Raw genomic sequence first — 20889 nt, 5'->3', positions numbered from 1 at the left:
ACCTAGCTATTATCTTTGTCCTACATCACAATTATAATAAATACATAATTCTGTAAAAGAGTCGTTTTCGGTATATTTGAATTAAATGCTTGTTTTATTTATAAAAAATAAAGGACAGGGTATACATTTTAGTGGTGTTTCAGGAAAAGGTTTCTTGAAAAGTTTAGTAAAAATAATAAATATTATTATCATGGGTGTAATTTTTTGTTCACTTCGTATTTGACTCGTCAAAAATGGGCCGAATTAGATTGTGTTGGTCCACCATAACAAAATAGATTGGATATTGCAACTCGTCCTGCTTCAGGACAAGCAATAGATTGGACTGTCACTTTTCTTTTAATTTTTTTAATTTTTTTAACTTTTAAAAAAATTGTTTATAAAATTTATATATATATATATATATATATATATATAAATTTGTTTATATAATATAGAAAATTTATTTTATTAATTATTTTGAATTAATAATTATATAGAAAATTTATTAATTTCAGGTTTTCACTCTACTTTTATTTTTATCAACCATCAAATCAACTACTATTCTTCCGGTACCCAATTATCTTCACTATAATTAAGATGACAATTTAAATATATTTTTTTCATATTAAAAACAAAACTATAAAAGTTACAAACTCCAAAACTAATAATATTTTAAATCTCGGTAATTAACACAAGTAGAAGCATCGAATGCTAATATGGAATAACCAAATCACTCAATATATTATAAATAAAAGCTGTTTTTGTTTTTAAAAATATTATAAAAAATTAGCGAATACACAGTTATTGTCATATGTATCCGCATTTTTTAATTTTTATAAGATAAATAATATTTACTTTTAAAATATGTATAATAAATTTTAAAATAGTTGTTAAATAAAATAACTGTTAGAAGAAGTTTTTAGAATAACGGTCAAAATAAAAAAAATTAAAAAACGGTTAAAGATAAACTAATTATAAAATAATTAATTTTTAAAATAATAATTAAAGGTAAAATTGGAAAATAAAAAGTGGACAGAAAAAAAGAATTCTCTTTATATATTGTTATAGATTATGTTTCAACTTTAAATTGAATTATACATTATTTCGTTCTTGTATTTTATATAAATTATATAAAATATTATCTAGAATAAATACACTAAAAAAAACTTTGAATAATAATATTTTTTTGTGACAAAATATAATCAATTATCAATTTATATACCAATTTATAAACTAAAAATTATTAATAATTAAAATTATAATTGATCTCTAAATGGTAACTAAAATTATTTATATTATAAATTAGTCTTTAAACCGGTCAGTAATAATAATTACTAAGATTTTGATTATTAACAAAAATATTCTCTAAACATATTTTTATCACTAAAATTTATTATTATTTGAGAGTTCTTTTATAGTGATAATATTCATGAAGTGTTTTTCATCTAACAAAGGGGATTTTATAATGAATTATAATACATATTATTTATGGAGAAAGCTTTTTACATTTTTTTTATAAAATATAAACATAAAATAATATATAATTTAGTTTAAAGATGAAAGATAAATTTTTAAAATAGTTTAAATATAAAAAATTTAACCCATATATTATACATATTTATTAAGTGACCAATAATAAGGTGTGAATTTGGATCTCGCAGAAGACAAATTTGAATATATATATATATATATATATATATATATATATATATATATATATATATATATATATATATATATATATATATATATATATATATATATATATAAAATAGCAAAACTAGTCACCAGAAACCCAAATACTTAAATTGCAATTTTAAATAGATTTGCTATTAAAAAGTCAAAATCTTCATTCGGCAGAAGAAATTAAATTATGAAACTGTAGATAATTAATCATGTAATGTGACTTAAAGACCTAGCAATAATTAGTCGTAGCAGAAGTACATTTATTCGCAAGGCCAAGAATTTGAATACTAAAACTGACTTTTAGATATGATTTTACTAATCACTATCACAGTCTTGGGATTAATCCAGTGCTTCTTAGTTGGGCTTAAAGAAGAGAAAAAATAGGATGAATAGTAATATTAATGGCTTAAATAAGTGAGTGTCAGAATTGTTAATTAAAATAATATATCAATTTAATTAAAGTCAACTAATAGCATATTTTTAAATTATTATTCCATTATATACTATTATTATTATGAATAATCAAATTGTTAAATTTAATGAAAAAATAAAATAAAAGTTGTAGCTAACATATATAATTTTACTGTCGAATAATAAAAACATTCCAATATTTAGTGTAGTTAAGTAAGTTAAAATAATTCCATCAATTGGTCAACATTAATATTTTTGTATGAGAAAAAAAAAATACTATAGCTTATGACTTTTCTTGACCGCAATTGCATTGCCTTTTCTTAACCATCATTAATTTTGGTTCTTTCATTAAACAATTGAATGTTCATTGAATATATATATATATATATATATATATGTGTGTGTGTGTGTGTGTGTGTGTATTGTTTTGTTTTTATTTTTTTTAAAATTTACTTAAAGGTTAACTTTTTTAATACTTTTTATATTTTAATTGTATTTATTTTTTAATGTCCTGATTTGAAAAAAAAATGAAAAAAAAATTAACCTTTAAACAAAATAAAATAAAACTAAAATAAGAAAAAAATAAAATAAAATTTTATATATTTATATTTATTCTTTGTTTTTTTTAATTCTTTTAATGTTAATTTTTTTAGTCTTATTTTTTTTTCTTATTACATTATTTTAAAACATAATTAAAATATATACATATTTTAAAAAAATGTAATTATATTTATTGGATTTCGAAATCCGATAATTTTTTAACTAAATTTGGAAATCTAGTAATTTTTTTAACTAGACTTGAAAAAGTAGTACTATCTAAATCGAATTGTAAATGTCGAGATTTGTGTACGAGGAACTGCTGGTGAAACAGTCAATGATCATTTAAGATATTTTGAAAAAGTTTGGAAATGCAGAAAAACAATTGAAATTGCGTGGAGAAGCCCCCTCGTTAGACCAATACTGCATTCTCTCCCAACAAGAGTGTATGTTTAAAAAAAAGTTAACTTTTTTGTCTTAATTTAAATAAATAAGTAATAACAAAATTATAATAAGTATTTTTTAATTAAAATATTTTTTTTTCTAAAATATGTTTTACACAAATACACCAAATGAGAGAAGTGATTTTTCTCTGCATAACCAAAAATCAATGTTATCCTTTATCTTGCCAAACTGAATCTTATGTGGAGCATCTACGTACTCTACCATAGAATCCATTCTCTTTTTTCTTTTTATTAACTTTAATAACAAATGTTTTGTTATAAGTTTTTTTTTTTTTTTATGTATTGTTGGTATGAAATGTCTACCAACATTAATGATCAACTTCTATTAGGTAATGTAATTAACTAATCTTCTTTGATAATGTGTATTCTTTCATTTATGAAAGTCAAACTTGAGAACTTTCTTAAATAATCTTGTTCCATTTATAGTCAAACCAATCTAATATTGGCATGTGCTGGGACAAGTTAATTATACCTTCATCAGTTTTTTGTGACATCCACGCAGAGCACTTGAACGTGGACACTATGGAACATTCTAATGCAGCTCAACTTTCTTGACTTTCATTCTCCAATTCATTTTTATCACCCTTTCTTCTTCTTCCTCCTACTTAAGATGAATCATCACCCATAAACAGAAAGTTCAAGATAACGATCAACATTTTCCATGGAAAAAAAAAAATGTTTGACTTTATCATAAATTCCACTCTCAAGATTTTCTACAAACGAACTTTTTTATGTCGTACATTACACGTTATTGTAAACTTAAACAATACTTCATAGCATGGTTACAATGTCAAGTTGCTGACATATCAATGTCACAGTGTGTAAAAAAAAGAAAGATTAGGTAAGTAGAGTATGTATATACTTGAGACATGGGAGAGATAGGTTTAACAGGAAAAGTGAGAGAATTATGACATTGGAGAGTTAAGACCCTCCTGAAGTGCCAAAGGGTGCAAATGATGCCTCTTGGAAGAAGTATATTTGTCCTTCAGAGAGGGTCTTCTGAGAAAAATGTGTAGGAAAGTCCTTTTGATCTGCAACAATGATGAAGCTCTCTCCTTGTGTTTAAGGGCCAAGTAATACAACACTCTATAGCATATCAAGAAGCAAACTACAACTCCTAAGTCCCACCATTTTGAATAATCAGTGCTAATTCCAAACATGGCATGAAGTATATGTTCACCCTTTATCTTGGTTTCCCCAGCCACCTTTGGTTCAAATTCAAGACCAATCAGGTCATTCTTGAATTGACCCTGTGTGTCACAGTAAAACAGCATCATTAACATCATAATCTAAATACATGATAAATGCATTGAAACATTTGTACCTGTATTGACCAGGTAATGTAGCTGAGATAGGACATTGGATAGCGCCAGAAGAATTTTGGAAGGTCTGCCAGACTTCTGAATACATTAGATGGCACCATCATGAATACCTGTGTGCACAACTTGAGGTAAATAACTCTTCAAATTCATGAGAATGAAGAGGAGAATGTTTGAGTTTGCTCACAATTACACCAGTTGCGGTTCCAATTGCTACCAATAGCTCGGGTAGGAGTGCTGCAACGAGTAATGTGCAGCCCTCTGTGACAGAAATGAAGCAAAATATGTTCATGCAAAAGTAGCAGTAATGAGAGAAGCCTGAATGAAAGTTCACCATGTGGTAAAGTATTGTCCCCGAAGAGAGGGAAATTGCAAGAACAAAAGGCAGTGATGAGAGGAAATGTGAGAGTACAAAGATGGCCTCTCCGTAATGCTTTCCAAATCTTTCACGTTTGAAGACCTGGTTTTTAAGAGTCATGAAATAAGAGGTCCATTGAATTTAGTCTGATGGAACTAAATTAAAGTTAATGGTTTGTTTGAGTACCTTTAATTCCTCATGGTAAAAGGGTACTCCTCCTAAACACAGAAAGATCATTAAGCCAAAGATGAATCCATCACATTTGCCTCTGGATATGATTGCTTCATTACTTGTTCCTATGTTGAAAAGAAGACAACCAGCACTCACTGATATGATGATATAGAATACAATCCTTAACCAATAGTAACCAAAGTCTCTGGTCATATTTAAGAAGGATCTATTTGTCAGTGTCCATAGCTGCTTCTGCCAACTGGTATCGTATATCTTCTCAACTAAAGGTTCTTCCTGCAACTGAACAACCAGTTACTTCAGTCAAATTCAACAAAAGAAAAAAGGGTAATGGCCAATATTGCAATTGTCTTTTCCATCTCTTGGTATGTGCCTTAATGTGAGAGCAGTGTGGCCTTATACAAATTGACTTACATTTTTTTTCATTTCTCTGATTTTTCTCCTTGCATTTGCTGAATGTATGGAGTTCTTGTAGTTCATTACGAGTTCTGATTTAATCTCCTCTGTCGTCATATTCATAAGAGAATTCAACGACGATGAAGCGGCCTGAACACAATTCAACAGCATTATATATGAGCCACAAAACCAAGCTGAAGAATGCTGAAAATAGTGAATACAAACGTTTTCAATTTTAGACTTTATTAAGGCGGTGACACTATCGAACTCTGGGCTAACACAACGAAGGAAATGCTCAGGAGGATTCCTTCGGATTGGACAAGGAAACCCTGCATCAGCAAAGAACTGAACAAGAACAGAATTTATCAGCTTCGTAGAAAAGCTAAACTTTTGTCTTCTCGAATGGTAAAAAGTCGAAAAATTTCTCACCTTTACAGCCATATTTGCTTGTCCAAAGTACACAGCTTCACCTGCTGCAAGGAGAACCAGATCATCGAAAAGGTTGAAGATTTCACCACTGGGCTGGTGAATGGAGCATATGACTATTCTTCCATCATGAGCTATGTTTGATAGAGAAGAAATGACATAGAAAGAGGCTGCACTATCCAAGCCACTGGTGGGTTCATCAAGAAACATTACATGAGGTTGAGTTAAGATTTCAATGCCTATGCTGAGCCTTCTTTTCTCTCCGGTACTTATGCCTCTCAGATGCCAATTTCCAAGTCTGGTTTCTGCACTATCTTCCAGACCCATTTCAGCCAATACATTGGTCACCACCTTCTCAATCTCGTTTCTGGTTGTATCAGAAGGAAGTCTCAAACGTGCTGCATATGTGAGGGTTTCCTTCACAGTTAGAGTTCCCAAGAAATAATCTTCTTGTGTAACGTAACACTGCAAAAACATCACAAATACAATCATGAACCGGAGTTGTATCTCTGCATTATAGACGTAGTTATTGCAATTGATGAACGTAGATTTTAGAGTTACTGCTTTTGGTTATCAGAAATAGAGTTTCATCTTGATGATCTATGAAATAAAAAGTTGTATTAAAAGTAAGTATAATAAAGTTACACAGGTAAAGCTCTCAACGTAATTCTACACACAATACAATTATTTATGTTTAATTCAATCTAACAAAATTATAATATATATTATAGCTTATTCGTTTTTGTTGAGTTATATATATATATATATATATATATATATATATATGTATATATATATATATACATATATGTATATATATGTATATATATGTATATACATATATGTATATATATGTATATATATATGTGTATACATGTGTATACATGTGTATACATGTGTACACATGTATACACATGTATACACATGTATATACATGTACATATATATATATATGTATAAATATATATATATATATATATATATATATATATATTATGTTTATAGTCATTAAAAAATTAAAGTTTCATATGGTTATATAACATTAGTTTTACAGATATAAGGTTATGGGTATTTATTCTTATATAATGTTTAATTTTGTCTATTCTATATGATTATATGACATTAGTCTTACATATATAAAGTATTTGACACTACTTTTATTCTAAAACCTTAAGGCAATGATATTATGAATCTTTATTCTTATATAGTGTTTAACTTTGTCTATTATATCCAATGTGAAACTTTTTGACTCACACTTAAACTATTTTCAACCATTTTTGTATCAATTTCAGTTTCTTTGAGTTCTCTCTAAGACGAGAGAATAACTACAATATTATTGTGATATCATAATATAGTTCTTAGGAAGATCTTAGTCGATAAAACTCTTCATTTGGATAAGTAGTTGTTTTTTACAAAGAATTTAATATAATGAAGTGTTTGATTGAGGGGAGATGTCTTTACAGTGGGATTTGGTACTTGAAACATACCAAAAGCTTGGTAAGACTTCTGGAATTGTAAAAAAGGAAGCTTTTCTTGGTGGCAGTTAAGTATAGTTTATTCAATAAGATATTGTTTAGATATGAAAATAATTTGTTGATAGTATTGTATATGAAAAACAAATTACAAATTGATACAAGTGATTGTGATTGTGATTGGTTGGAGCATATGAACATTTATAAATGTTGTTGTATATTAAACCTTAAAAATATGATGTGTAGTTTGGTATCATTAAGAGATATGTAACATATCACTTAAACGATGTCGAGGTGATGACTCACTGTTGATCAAGTGTTAACATGAACGCAGACATGATCATTCAAGTGTTAAAGTCTTATTGGTGGTGCACACACTATCTTTATATATTAATATATAAAGATGTTTTGTATATCATGTTGTATGATGTCTCTTTTTGAATTAGTTTATCCTTTTATTTATATATATATAAAAAAGTTGTTATGATTATATCCGAGAGCCTACCCAAAGTTAGATTTAGAGTAATGGTGTATATAGACTCCATGTATATTATTCAGACAAGTTTTATTATTGTAAAATATATAGTATATATAAGTATCATGTTCACTGTACGAAATTATCATATTACCGAATAAATTTTATTGATCTTTGTCAATAAAATATAATTTATTGATGAATTTTATCAATAAAAATAAACTTGTCGGCAAAATAGAATTTAAAGATTGACAAATTTTTTTTATAAATTGTAGAATATATTTATCAATTAAATTTATCGGCAAAATTAATTGAAAAATCTTTTAGTAATTTAGAATTTTTATTACTGACAATATTCTCATAAGTCAGTATTTTATTTCTGAAAAAAGCGTTGGTAATTGTATTTATGAAAATAATTTTTTAATATATGTTGATAAAATGAGATCAATTTTTCTACTAAATCTAACAAAATATTGTTATAAATAAAATGAAGATGGGTAAAATTAAGAAAAAAGAATAGAAGAAGAAAAGTAGAAAAATTAGGAGAAAGAGACAACAACAAAAGTAATAATGATAAAGAGAGAGGAGGATGTAAAGGAGGAAGAGGAATTAAAAGTAACATACGCGATGGTGACAAAGACGAATATGATGGCGACAATGGCAGACATGGCAACTTCAAAAGAGGATGAGAGGAGGGAGAGGGAGAGAAGGGAGAAGGAGGAAGAAAGGAAAGAAGAAGAAGAAGAAGAAAGAGGGAGAAGAAAGATTAAATCACAAGATGTGGAGAAAGAAGAAGGAGAAAATCATCGATAGAATTTACTTATAAAAAGTATTTATTAATAATTACGAACAGATATTTATCAATAAATTTTGATCGTTATAAATTATCGATAAAAAACATTCATTAGTAATTACTAATAGATATTTAGTGATAATCTTTTATTGTTAATAATTACTAGCGAATATTGTTAATCATTTATAATTACAGATAACTTCTTTTATTTGTTTTATCGATAAATATTGTGATTATCAATAGATTTTAGTCATAAATATTTTTTTTATTCTTTGTATGTAACATACTATGTGATATTATATTAGATTAAATGAAAACTTAAAAATAAAACATACTTTAATATTTTCTTTTTTATATATGTGTTTACAAAAGGTTTTACAAAACACCCTCGAAACATTCTAATCATTACTTATAAATATTTCAAGACCTTGAATACTTGAAAAGTAGTAAGTCTACTATTCATATATTTGACAATTCAATAGAAATCACTTAGAAGTTAGAGTCGAACTATATAATCAACATTGAATTCAATGTTCCTTCTATAAAGCTTAAAAGTAACTTCTGCAGTTTCATTCAACTTAATCATTTTCCTCAAATTTTAAGCATGATTTTTTTATGAATTTTATTTCTCCATTTAATATTTTCTTTGGATGAAAAAATTTATATTTAAAAAATTTAAATATATTAAATTTTTATTTTTATTTTAAATTATTTTATTTTAAAATATTTTATTCAGATAAAATAATTCAAATTTCTTAAAATTTATGTTTTAGATGGAGTATTCCAGTTATTGATAAATTTAAAAAAAATTAATATACAATATTTTATAATTTAAAAAAAATTAGTGGATGATACTTTTAGTTAATATTATTTTTCAATATTATTTTGCAAAATATTTAACTATCATTGATAAAGAGTTTTATTTTTCTTAATCAACATTAAAGGAGGTTACTTTCAACTATTAATATCAATCTTAATAATTGATCAAAGATTTGTAAGCTTTTTTTTTCGGTAATATAAAGTTTGGGCCTGGCCTTTTCGGAGGCCCAAGGCCCTGCCCTTCAGTAGGACCCTATACCCTTCCAACTCTCTCATTTCTCACTTACCTCTGTTTCAGAAAAACAGATTTCTCTGGTCTCTCTCACAGAAGCAGTTCCTCTCTTCCTCTCAAATCTCCAGCTAGAGCTCTGCTAGGGCACGACCTCCTCCTACCTCCAAGCTATCAAAAGCAGCTCGTGACTCTCTGGTAAGTCGAACTCTAGAGCCTTTAGCCTACTTTCTTCCCCTCCTTCCACTGTTTAAGCACAATGGTTAAGTTAGGGCTAAGTCTCTTAACATCGTTTTGTGCGAACCTTTCTGTTTCAGCTCTCTAATATAGTTCCGGAGCTGCTATTATCGTTGTTTTGCGGGTCTGTTGTTTTTGGTGCTCAAACGAAGGTAAGGGGAGCTAGATCCATCTGTTTTAAGTTGTCCTTGGCTGTTTTTGGTTGTTTTCGTGTTTATATGCATGTATAGTGTGTTTTGTGGAGGGAAATGGAGTTGCATGTGTGTTTGGGTGCGGATCCGAGCTGGTTCCGCCTTTGCATGTGGCTGGACAGTGACGAACTCTGCTATTTTCGCCCAAGCGAGCTCGTCTCGCCTAGGCGAGAGTACCAGAGAGCTCCCTGTCACGAGAGCTCGCCTAGGCGACTCTTTTCCGTTTTGAGCGATGCGTAGTCTCGCTCAGGCGAGAAGGCCTCGCCTGAGCGAGATCCCGTGAAGCCACCACCGTCGCGCATCTCGCTTAAGCGAGAATCCGATGTGTTCTGTGAGGACAGCATCTCGCTTGAGCGAGAATTCGTGGAGACTCCTTTTGCTCATCTCGCTTGGGCGAGAATCCACTGCATCTGGAAAGTCAGCGTCTCGCCTGAGCGAGTGTGCGAGTGGGGGGTCATGTTTTCTTGGTTGTTAAATGATTTATTACATGCATTATTCTGATTATTCCTTCTAAATATAATGTGCACGAGTATGTTTGGATGTCTGGCTTAGTGTATGGCTGTTTATCTTGAATATGCAAGATTTTGGTGTATTGGCATGAGTTGTATGAGTTATATGTACCAAATTTGTATGATAACATGAGTAATGTATGAAGTTGTGTTGGGTGGTTGATAATAAGCATGAGAAAGTAATGATGAGATAAAGGTGGTGGTTGTTGTATGAGAAACATGATTCTGATGATGTGATAGGCGTAATTCCATGAGTTCCATGGGGAGACTTCATGGTGGCGTGTAGTGTATATATTAGGATATGGATTCAAGTAAGGATCGCATCCCGAAACTCTAAAGGGTCAGTGAGTCTCAAGTAGAGCAAACTGACCCGAGTGGTGAGAGTAGCGGGAGGCCCTAGTCTTTGGCAGGATAATGGCCTTAGACGCTTGAAGGCTAACCTCGTGAGTGGTAGGGTGAAACCCATTGGCAATGGCTCTGCAGAGCAGTAGAGGCCACCACGAGTGCAGGCGTCCGGTGAATCCGATCCTAGTATATGTATCCGGATAATTGAGTCATAGTGTCTTGTTTGTCTGCTATAACATGATGTTCTGTGTTTGTGTGTTGTATGTTAAGGAATGTTTAAGTACTTGTATGTTGTAGCATGATAAGACCAAATTGCACTAGCTTACCCTTGCATTTCTGTTTGTGTCTTATTGTATGTTCTCTCTTGCGATGATCACCTTCTGGTGGGAGCAGATGAGAGGGAGACTCGAGGTGGATCCGGGCGACGCAGCGGTACGATCTAGTTGTCGGCCTTGGTGACCTTAGGAGTAGTTTCATGGCCATGAGGCCTTTTGTATTAGTTGCCTTAGTGACAACCTTTTTGCAAAACTGTTGCACTCTTTTAAATTCTCCTTTGCTTAGGACTATGTGGTACGCCTAAGCTTCCTTTTAAGTACTTCAGGATGACTGTAATAGTTATCTCCTTTACGTTTTATATTCATCTAAGTACTTCTCGTTATTATATATAGTGTGATATTTTATTTAGTAGTGTAATCTATTAAAATGGGATGTCACAATATTGATGACAACTTCCCAACTAACATCTGAAGAAAAAATAATCTTCGTTTAGGCTGATCGAAATTTTCTCTATTCAACATTTTAAATTGTTTTTATAAACTTTGGACAAAAAAAAAACACTATAGTAACATTGATAAAAGTAATCATTATATATCAACATCAATAAAAAAATCACAAAGGACATCATGGTCAAAAATATTTTGACTAACGTTAATAAAAAAAATAATATTAACCTAAATTAATGAAAAATAGTTTTGATTATGTTAATCTAAAAACAATTTATATATCAAAAAGTCAAAATCATAGATAACATTAATATATTAAAAAAATAGTCTTATTAACATTGACAAAGAAACTTAACTAATATCAATCAAGAAATAACATTGACAAAGTAAAATTTAAAATTTTATGATTTAAAGTAACTAAATTATTTTTAAAGTAATTAAATTCTTACAACATCTTTGCAGCCTGTCATCCTTCTCGTACTCCCATTCAGTACCACATTTCCGCTCATCCTAACATTGCTTGGAAGTATACCTGTTGTAATCACATAAAATTATCACAAATTAAAATAAATATAATAAAAACATAGGTGAAACATTAATTAATAATTAAGTATAAAAAATTAATAATGCACTGTCACTGTGCTTTGAGAAAAATATTTTTACTTTCATTTTTCTTTATTTCGGTTGCTTTCACTCCTTTATGACTTTTATATAGTCATCACTACAATCTACCTAACACCTGACATTTTTATGTTAGTCGGTACTCATAACATTCTATTAAAGAAAGCAGATTTTATGTTCGTCATGATTACAATCAATGTCAAGTTTTTAAAATAATTGAAGAAATATCACCGCCTATTTTTTTTTATTATGTCAATTTAAAAGTTATTAATTTAAATAATTTTATGAAAAAAGAAATATTACCTCTTATGCAAGTAGATATCTTCTAGAGAAATTTATGATATAAAAAATACCTTCTATTTAGACAATCATTTGTTTTAAAATGTCTGTGAAATATATATATATATATATATATATATATATATATATATATATATATAATGTTGTGAGACTTGAATTTATCTCTTGATGCTACTATAAAAGAAGTATACTTTATATTCTAAAAAGGAAAAATAATTTGAGATACAGAAATATTCTAAAAATGGCAAATTAAATAACACCAAAAAGAATAATTATTTTTGGCCAATCATCAGTCCAATGATTATCATGTGCTAAATATTGATAAAGCTGTAATTAACTAAATCTTGATAAAATCTTTCATCTACTAAATATTGAATTACTTTAAAAAGCACTTCTCAAATCAATTACTAAAGTTATTATTCTTGTTAGATGAAAACTCACAGGGATTCTCATGGTAGTAAGAGGATTCGGTATAATTTTTTATACAAAATTTAGATTTAAACCAACTTGCTTTTCTTTTTACATTAAAAAAAATAAGTTAAAAAGAATAAAAAATCATTAGGCACTCATGATTCATGCAACAGCAGGATTAAGTGACTAAAGATACTTTTAGATAATTTTTCCTATAAATAATTTTAGAAAAAGAAAACAAGAAAAATTAGTAATATTTTTGATAAATTATAATTAACTTATACATAAACAAAAAAAAAATCATACTTTGGAAACAATTTGTACATAAATTAATTTTAACTTACTATTCAATCTCTTTTAACCCTAAAAATATTTGTGGAGAAATTTGTTGAAGTATGTTGAAAGTATGAGAGTATAGTTAAGCAGAAGAATCGGTGAAGAGTGACGAGTAGAATAGAAAAGCAGAAACGAAAGAAAAGTATGTGAAGAACCAGCGAGTGCAGCAAGCAAAGTGGATTTCCCAGATCCTGAAGGACCGATGAGTGCCATAATCCGGTTGGGTTCTGCATAACCACTTAACCCTTTTAGGAGTTCCTTTTCTGCACTATTGCTTCCATTTGATGCTACCACTGTTAAATCTTCCCAAAACAAACACACCCTTCTCTTATTCTCCACTGCAGTATCTGCATTACTCTGCAACTCCATTTTGGTAGCTATACATCATATCTCTCAACTTATATATATACATACATACTTTTATTATTACTGTTGTTAGTTGTAATTAATTGGATTCATGTTTCATTATGGCACTGTATGAACACGTTCATGTTAGTTGAAGATTTTCTGATAGGAGTTATTGAAGAGTACCATGTCGTTATCTTAAGGGCACTCTTTTTTGTTTCTGAATTTTAAATATTCTTGCATTATCTTTTTACGGTTTTAGAAGACACCAGTAGGGTAAAGTAAAGGAAAATTATATTGAAGGGTAAGTATTTATAAAATAAAGTTTCCGTTTATTGAAAAGTGAATGGGTTTGTTGATTTAAAAATTTAAATTTGTACGATGATATCGTAAAGATAGATTAATAGGTCACTATTTAATGTCATATAATTTAAAAAGAAAAGGTTGTTTAGTACATTTGGTAGGTGAGTTTGATGTCAGATTTATAGTGAATAATTGACCAAGTTATTTTGTAGGACATGTAATGTAACAGCTCATCCAATAATATAACCGCCTCTTCAATTTTCTATAATTTGTAGAAAATTGATTTCTAGTAATCTTTGGATCGAATAAACTCAACACAACTACACTTCACACATGTAAGAAAATAAATAAATTCATGAGCTGATAATTCAGTTTTCCACACAATGAAAAATTAAGAATGGAAATTACTTATTTCATCGCTCCAAATATAGCTACTTTTAGTTTTATTTCATTTTCTTTATATTTTATATTTTATTAGCATAAACACATTACATTTTTTTTAAATATGAATGATATTATATTAATAAAAAATATTAGCATAATATTATTAAGTTAATATATAAAATAAATTTATATATATTAAAAATAAAATAAAATGAATAAAAAAAATAATTATTAATGAATAAAAAAGTTTTTATAGAAAATAAATAAAAGTAATTAATAATTTTAAAAAATTTAATAAAAATTATATTGTAAAAAATATAATTAGTATTACAAATATGAAAAGAGAAAATCTTATTATTATAAATTAAACAGCTAAAATTAATTTCCTTTTGACCCTTTCCTTTTAAGTTTGTTGACAATTAAACAAATTATTAGAAGTTACATATATATTTGAGAGCGAAAAGAATAAAAACAATGTAAAAAAAAGTGTGCACTTCGAGGTAGATAGACGTGCAATAATAATCCTGACAATTCACACTTAAAGATAGATGTAACAATTATGGAGTTAGTTGAAAAACTCTGTTGCCCATCCATGCAACCTGTTTCGCTTTTTTATCTGATAAACAACACTAAATATGTGTTTCATATACTAAATATTAAAGTGGTTGATTAAACAAAAATATATAATAAAAAACTAAGAATAAAATGATTATATAAGAAAGTTTGGCTGTTCTTTAAAGAGTATTATATTTGTTTGACTAAACATATACAAAAATATATTAATTAATTTTCTTCCATCATTTATTATCGCCTCCAAGTCCAAGGTTGTGAAGTGATAACTCTCACTTATTAATAGGTGCTTATTTAAGGAATAGAATTAGATTTATTTAGCTATTTATAATAAATTTGAAAATTCTACTTGAATATAGATAGATAAATATATAAATAAAAAGTTTTTTATACAATCTTATCTACAGAATAGTAGGATCGAATTCGCCAATTATAAGTTGGGCGCTTTAACCATTCAGTCATGGATGCTTAGCGAGAATCTTCGAACATTGTGAATAACCAAATTTCAATTAAAGTGAAATCTTTCGGATAAATCAATGCAATTAGGAGGATTCGATGAAAGGACATCAATTCAAATCCTGGATTTTCCAATTGAGAGAGATATTGAAAGAAATCAAGAATTCTCGCTATTTCTTAGATTCATGGACCCAATTCAATTTAGCGGGTTTCTGAATTTGAATTATCGATACACAATAAAAATATATCAGAGTGAAAATTTAGATAAATAAATCAGGAATGCAGACACCACAATCTAACATATTGATTAAGTGAAAATTTGTTACAAAGACGTTAATTTTTATAAGAATCAGAGTTTTAGTCCATGAACCAAGAGAATCTTCTCTCAAATAATGCAAATGCATATAATATGACTCGAAAGTGTTTACATCTGTTTTGGTACCTCTATATATAGACATATAACCTGAAAACTCTACAATAAGATCTCAATCTAAAAACATAAATTAATTTATAAAAAAAAAAGAAAATCAAAGTTCAAAAGCATAAAAACATAACTAATTCCTAAAATATAGTTTAAAGTCCAATAACATAAACTAATTATCCTTCAAATATGTTTTAAATTATGATTTTTATATCTTTGAATTTTGAGTTGCTTCTAACATCAAGAACCTTGAATAATAGATTTATTCTTTCAATCTCTTGCCATTTACTCTTGTCATAGGTTCTTTGAATTATTGAATTATAAAAGTTATCTTCAAATTCATCTTATATAGAATAAGGGTAGTCCTTATGGTCCGCAAAGTTAAATTAATTTTAAATCTTAGAATAAGTATTCGTGAAGATTTTGAAATCCAAACAATTAAATTTTGGGTTTGGTTTATATGTAAGAAAAGATAGAAAGAATGGCGATGAAAAAAAAAAAGAGTAGAAATCATTTTAAAAGTAATGAAACTTATTGAGTTATTTATTGTTTACTTTTACGTATATCTTTATCTTTTTTAATTTCTCAGCTAACCACTTTAATTTATTTTTTTCTCATTTTATCTATGAAAAGATGTATATATTCACGACGAGAACCATATTTGAAACTATCAATTCAAGATTTTAATTTCGTAACAACTCCTATTAGAACACGGTAGGTGACATAAAGTTTATAACATAAATCATAAAATAAATGAAAAAAACGTTAAGTTTATAACATTAATCATAAAATAAATGAAAAAAACGTTTTTTCCATATTGAAATTATTTTTCTTACTAACAACTAAATAAAAATTATTAAAAACTCTTAGGATAACGTAAAAACAAAATAAAAAATAAAAAACGATATAGTACTATAGAAGAATTAAAAAGAAATTACAAGTACTAATAAAGATGACTAAGGATTTTTTGAAGCTCGAAATCAATGACAATGAAACGAAATAAATGAAATGAGAAAGTTGAAAAATGGTAGAGAATGCAGCATGTCCACATGCATGTACTTGAGCACTTATCTGAATCATGGAGCAACACATTGTTCCTTTCAAATCACAAAATGTCATGTTCCTCATCTTCTTAACCTTCTTTCCTTTCTCTTCTTACATAACCCATTTTTTACAATACACTATTATTATATACTCACTGTTTTTATTCAATATTTAAGTAGATTATTTATATTATAATTATAATGGGGAAATAAAGTAAGGTTACATAGAATATTTTAGTAAGATAAAAAAATCTAATATATTTATTTGTCTTTTAAAAAAATCTTAATCGCGACATTTAAAACATTCATTTTCATTAAACATGTTAATTCGATTTACTAATTCATTATAATAAAAAATTCAATGATTTTTTTTTTTAAATTTTCAACATTAGTTAAACGTCTGAAATTTATAATTTTTCTTAACCCTTAAACATTACGACACCATATTTTCTCTTAAGATTAAATTGAATTAATTTAATTAAACACTTGAATTTGATAAATTCCTTTAGCAAAGTTATATTGTGGTATCCCACACATGGTGTCGTGTGAAGTGATTATGCATAAAAACAGTGATCGATGCCTCAGTTATTTGTTTTAAATAAATGATTACCTGCACTTGAATGAAATAAATGTTAGTGTACTACGAGTGCAAAGATAAAAGCATTTAAAAGAAGGAAAATTAATTTTCTTAAAAGAAGAAGCAAAATTTGCATTGTAATAAATTAATTTTCTCCGCCAACCGGTTTGTTTGAGGTTGGAGATGGCGTACGTTGTTTCTACTCTTTATTGTACTCTCGTTATTTTGAATATATATATATATATATATATATATATATATATATATATATATATATATATATATATATATATATATATATATATAAAGTTAACACGACCTCCATCTCAAAATGACCCACTTTCAATCACTCTCCATTGACACATACTTATGATGTTACGTGTCTTCATCGTTAATTGTGTTCATAAAAAAATTTAATAATGTTTTTAGTTTTTATTTTTGTAATAAAATATTAATTTTGTTATCTATTTTTTTTTGTCTCAATTTAATTTCTGGTTTAGAAAATTTTATATAATTAAGTTTTTTCTATTATTGGTACAGTAACATCGTTAAAGGGATATTATTGGTAGAGTAACACCGTTAAATGGGTACTGTATGTCAGTTCCTAGATTTTTTAAATTATTTTTGGATTTTTTTATTTTTTGAATTAAAAAAAAAAGTTGTCATGTGTTAAGCTGACATCGTGTCATGTAACCGTGACAAAGTGACATAGAAATGACAATGTCACATGTCAATATTATGTCAGGTGTCATTTTCTCATTCTCAATTTGATCTCTACATTTTAATTTTTGTCTTAATTTTTGTAAAAATTGTTCAATTTCGCCCCTCTCCAAATTAAAAAAATTAATTTTATATAAATATTATACAAATATTTTTATCCACATATATTCACATGTACAAATTGTTTTCACGTCCCTAACGGCCTGTTCGTTTGAGGGTATTGCACTATTTCAATGAATTTGGGAGTGCGGAATTAGTTTTGGAACGTGTTCGGTTTCAATGATACGAAGGGATATGGGAGCGAAGATTTGAGAGATGGATGTATTATTTCGTCCACGATAGAAAGGAGAGATAAACGAGTATAACTAGAGTATAATGAGTTCTTTACCAAATTACCCTTCGGTTTTTGCCAAACCATGTGCGTTTGGGGTGTGGTGGTCGACGAAAAGGGTGACCGTGTGTTGAGTTATGGTGTTGCGGTGGTGCTGAGAGGTGTTGTGGTGCTTTGTGTTGGGGCTGGCACCGGTGTTATGTGTTATAGAGAGGGATGCACCGGTGTTGTGTGTCATAGAAGGGGATGACACCGGTTACATAACCGGTGCCTTGTTTTCTGAATGAGTGACACCGGTTACCACACCGGTGTCATGGTTTTATTTTTATTTTTTTACTTTTTTTTTTTACTTTTTTAAAATTTTTTAAACTTTTTTTTAACTGTTTTTTAAACTTTATATAAATATTGTTTAAAATTAAATGTTTAACTTTGTTTTATGTGATGCCCCTCTTTTATTCCATTTTCCTTCTCTCTAAAGACAGTACCACTCCTCCTTCTTTCTCCATCTCTGTTTCCTTCTGCAAATTCAATCTTCTCCCACTCTCTCTTTTCTGTACTGCCCTCTCATAAATTTCAACTTTCCATACTCAGACTCTGGAAGGGGCAGCCAGCAGGACCCTCCGCAGTTCCTCCCTCAGCTTCCATCATCTTAGGTGAGCTATATCTCCAATTGGGTTCAAGTCCAGCTAGAATTTCTGAAAATTATCTCTGAATTTCGAATCTGATCATGAAATTCTTTCTTCTTCCTGCTGTGGTGAAGGGTCCTCTTAGGTCCAGACTGAAAATTCTGTTGCCTTGCCAATTTCTTGACTCTACCAAGTGAATTCTTGACAAATAGGTAAGGGAAGCTAACTTTGTAACTCATTTTGGTGTGATTTGTGTTTGGGAGTGCTTTAATTGCATGATTGCTTGTGTAATTGATATTTGAGACTGCTAAAGTATGAAATTGAGTGGGGATGGTCTTTGAGCGAGTTTGCATGTGCAGAACAGGGAGGATTTTCTGGTAGTTTCGCCTAGGCGAGTTGGTCTCGCCTGAGCGAAAATACCAGAAGCTCACCCCTGTCAATTGTGCGAACTCTCGCCTGGGCGAGCTGGAGTCGCTTGAGCGAGATAACTTCTCGTCTAGGCGAGCCAGCTTCGCCTGAGCGAGAATTCGTCCAGAACTTCTTTTTGCCACTGTAAGGACTCTCGCCCAGGCGAGGGCAGCCCGCCTAAGCGAGACAAGCTCTCTAGCTTAGGCGAGACCCTCTAGCCTAAGCGAGATTCCCTGCAGAAGATTGGTTTTTCCCACTGTTTTGCTTCTTGATGCTTGATTGGTTGCTTTAAAATGATGAGGGTTGATAATGTATGAGATCTTTATGTATGTTAAACTGTATGCAGACATTGAGTGTGAACATGATGTGAATGGAGTATGTTAGAGTTAGGATTTCAAGGGAAATCCTAAGGTATGTGGTTTAGTGAATGTAAGGGCATGAGGACTCAGATTGGTGATATCCTGACGCTTCCAGTAACCATTAAGACTCAAATAGAGTGTGATGGATTACGTCGGGGGAAGTAGGAGGAGGTCCTGGTCTATGATTCCGATCCATCATAGAGGTGATGGGATTTACCTTGAGAGTGGTTGGGTGAATACCCCTTGTGCCTAAGACTCTGCAGAGTTTAGGAGCCACTTCAAGTGCAAGTCACCAAGAGCTCCAATGCCACTTACATAATCCGGATATCGAGTCTAGAATGATGTGTGGTGTTATGGTTAGAATTAATTGGATGAGTTAATGGATTGTGGAATGGAAGTTTGTTTTCCGTCTTAGTATAGAATTGTATGATTTGCTCTTTATTCAAGTTAGCTTACCCTACCAGTTCTTTTGTGTTTTGTGTGTTTCTACCTTTGCAATGATCGTCCCATACTGAATGGCGTGAGCAGGAAAAAGTACAGGCGAAGATATACCCTTTCCAGACAGGCGTTGATTTGGGTTTCCCGGATGTTTTCCAGTAGTGCTAGTAACTTGTTCCTCCAGTAGATGCTTATGGTGTTTTGTAACCCTTGTTTAGTGAAACCTGTATGTATGGTTATTTTGAGGATGACTGTATCATATTTTCTGACCCACATCATCATCCGCTTCTGAATTACTAAAATTTAAATGTTTTGTTTAATAGTTTAAAAACTATGAAAACGGGATGTTACATTTTAAAATTTAATTGTATAATTTTTTTACATTCATAAAAATTTAATTTTTTTTATTTTAAAATTTTATATAATTTTAATATTTTTAATAATTAATTATAATTATTTTTATAACATCAAATTACAAAATCATTCTCTTATTCCATCAAGGATATTTTGGTAACTTTCTAATTTTATCTATTTTTACAATTTATTTTATCTATCACATCAATCAAATCTTTTACTAACTTTTATAAAAGTTATCTCCAAATCCACTCACTTTACACCCTAAATCCACTCAAAAAAACACAAATTTTCATCCACCAAAATCTACACAAATTCATCTTCACACT

General features: G+C 29.2%; 1 protein-coding gene and 1 long non-coding RNA gene across 3 annotated transcripts; one reads left to right on the top strand and one right to left on the bottom strand.

The window, feature by feature from the left end:
- Positions 1 to 3740: 3740 nt before the first annotated feature.
- LOC114179872 (ABC transporter G family member 15-like) lies at positions 3741 to 13637 on the bottom strand. 2 transcript variants are annotated; one of them, XM_028066368.1, is made up of 9 exons: positions 13381 to 13637; positions 12007 to 12089; positions 5769 to 6230; positions 5565 to 5684; positions 5358 to 5489; positions 4941 to 5219; positions 4584 to 4856; positions 4402 to 4509; positions 3741 to 4327 (listed from the first exon to the last, which is right to left on the bottom strand). In XM_028066368.1, exons 1-9 carry the CDS (start codon positions 13592 to 13594, stop codon positions 3983 to 3985), a joined length of 2016 nt encoding a protein of 671 aa, XP_027922169.1. In that variant the 5' UTR covers positions 13595 to 13637; the 3' UTR covers positions 3741 to 3982. The 2 variants fall into 2 exon arrangements, with proteins under 2 accessions (XP_027922169.1, XP_027922160.1); XM_028066359.1 differs by having other exon boundaries at positions 4941 to 5225; positions 13381 to 13636.
- On the top strand, positions 9628 to 11614 carry LOC114179885. The gene is made up of 3 exons (XR_003603542.1): positions 9628 to 9751; positions 9871 to 9942; positions 11229 to 11614. It is a non-coding gene; the product is annotated as an uncharacterized LOC114179885 (long non-coding RNA).
- Positions 13638 to 20889: the final 7252 nt, after the last annotated feature.

This window comes from Vigna unguiculata, chromosome 1, assembly GCF_004118075.2.
Source record: "Vigna unguiculata cultivar IT97K-499-35 chromosome 1, ASM411807v1, whole genome shotgun sequence".
Classification (NCBI taxonomy): Eukaryota; Viridiplantae; Streptophyta; class Magnoliopsida; order Fabales; family Fabaceae; genus Vigna; species Vigna unguiculata.
Note: the sequence above shows the minus strand (reverse complement) of the source record. Positions and strands in the feature narration are given on the sequence as shown.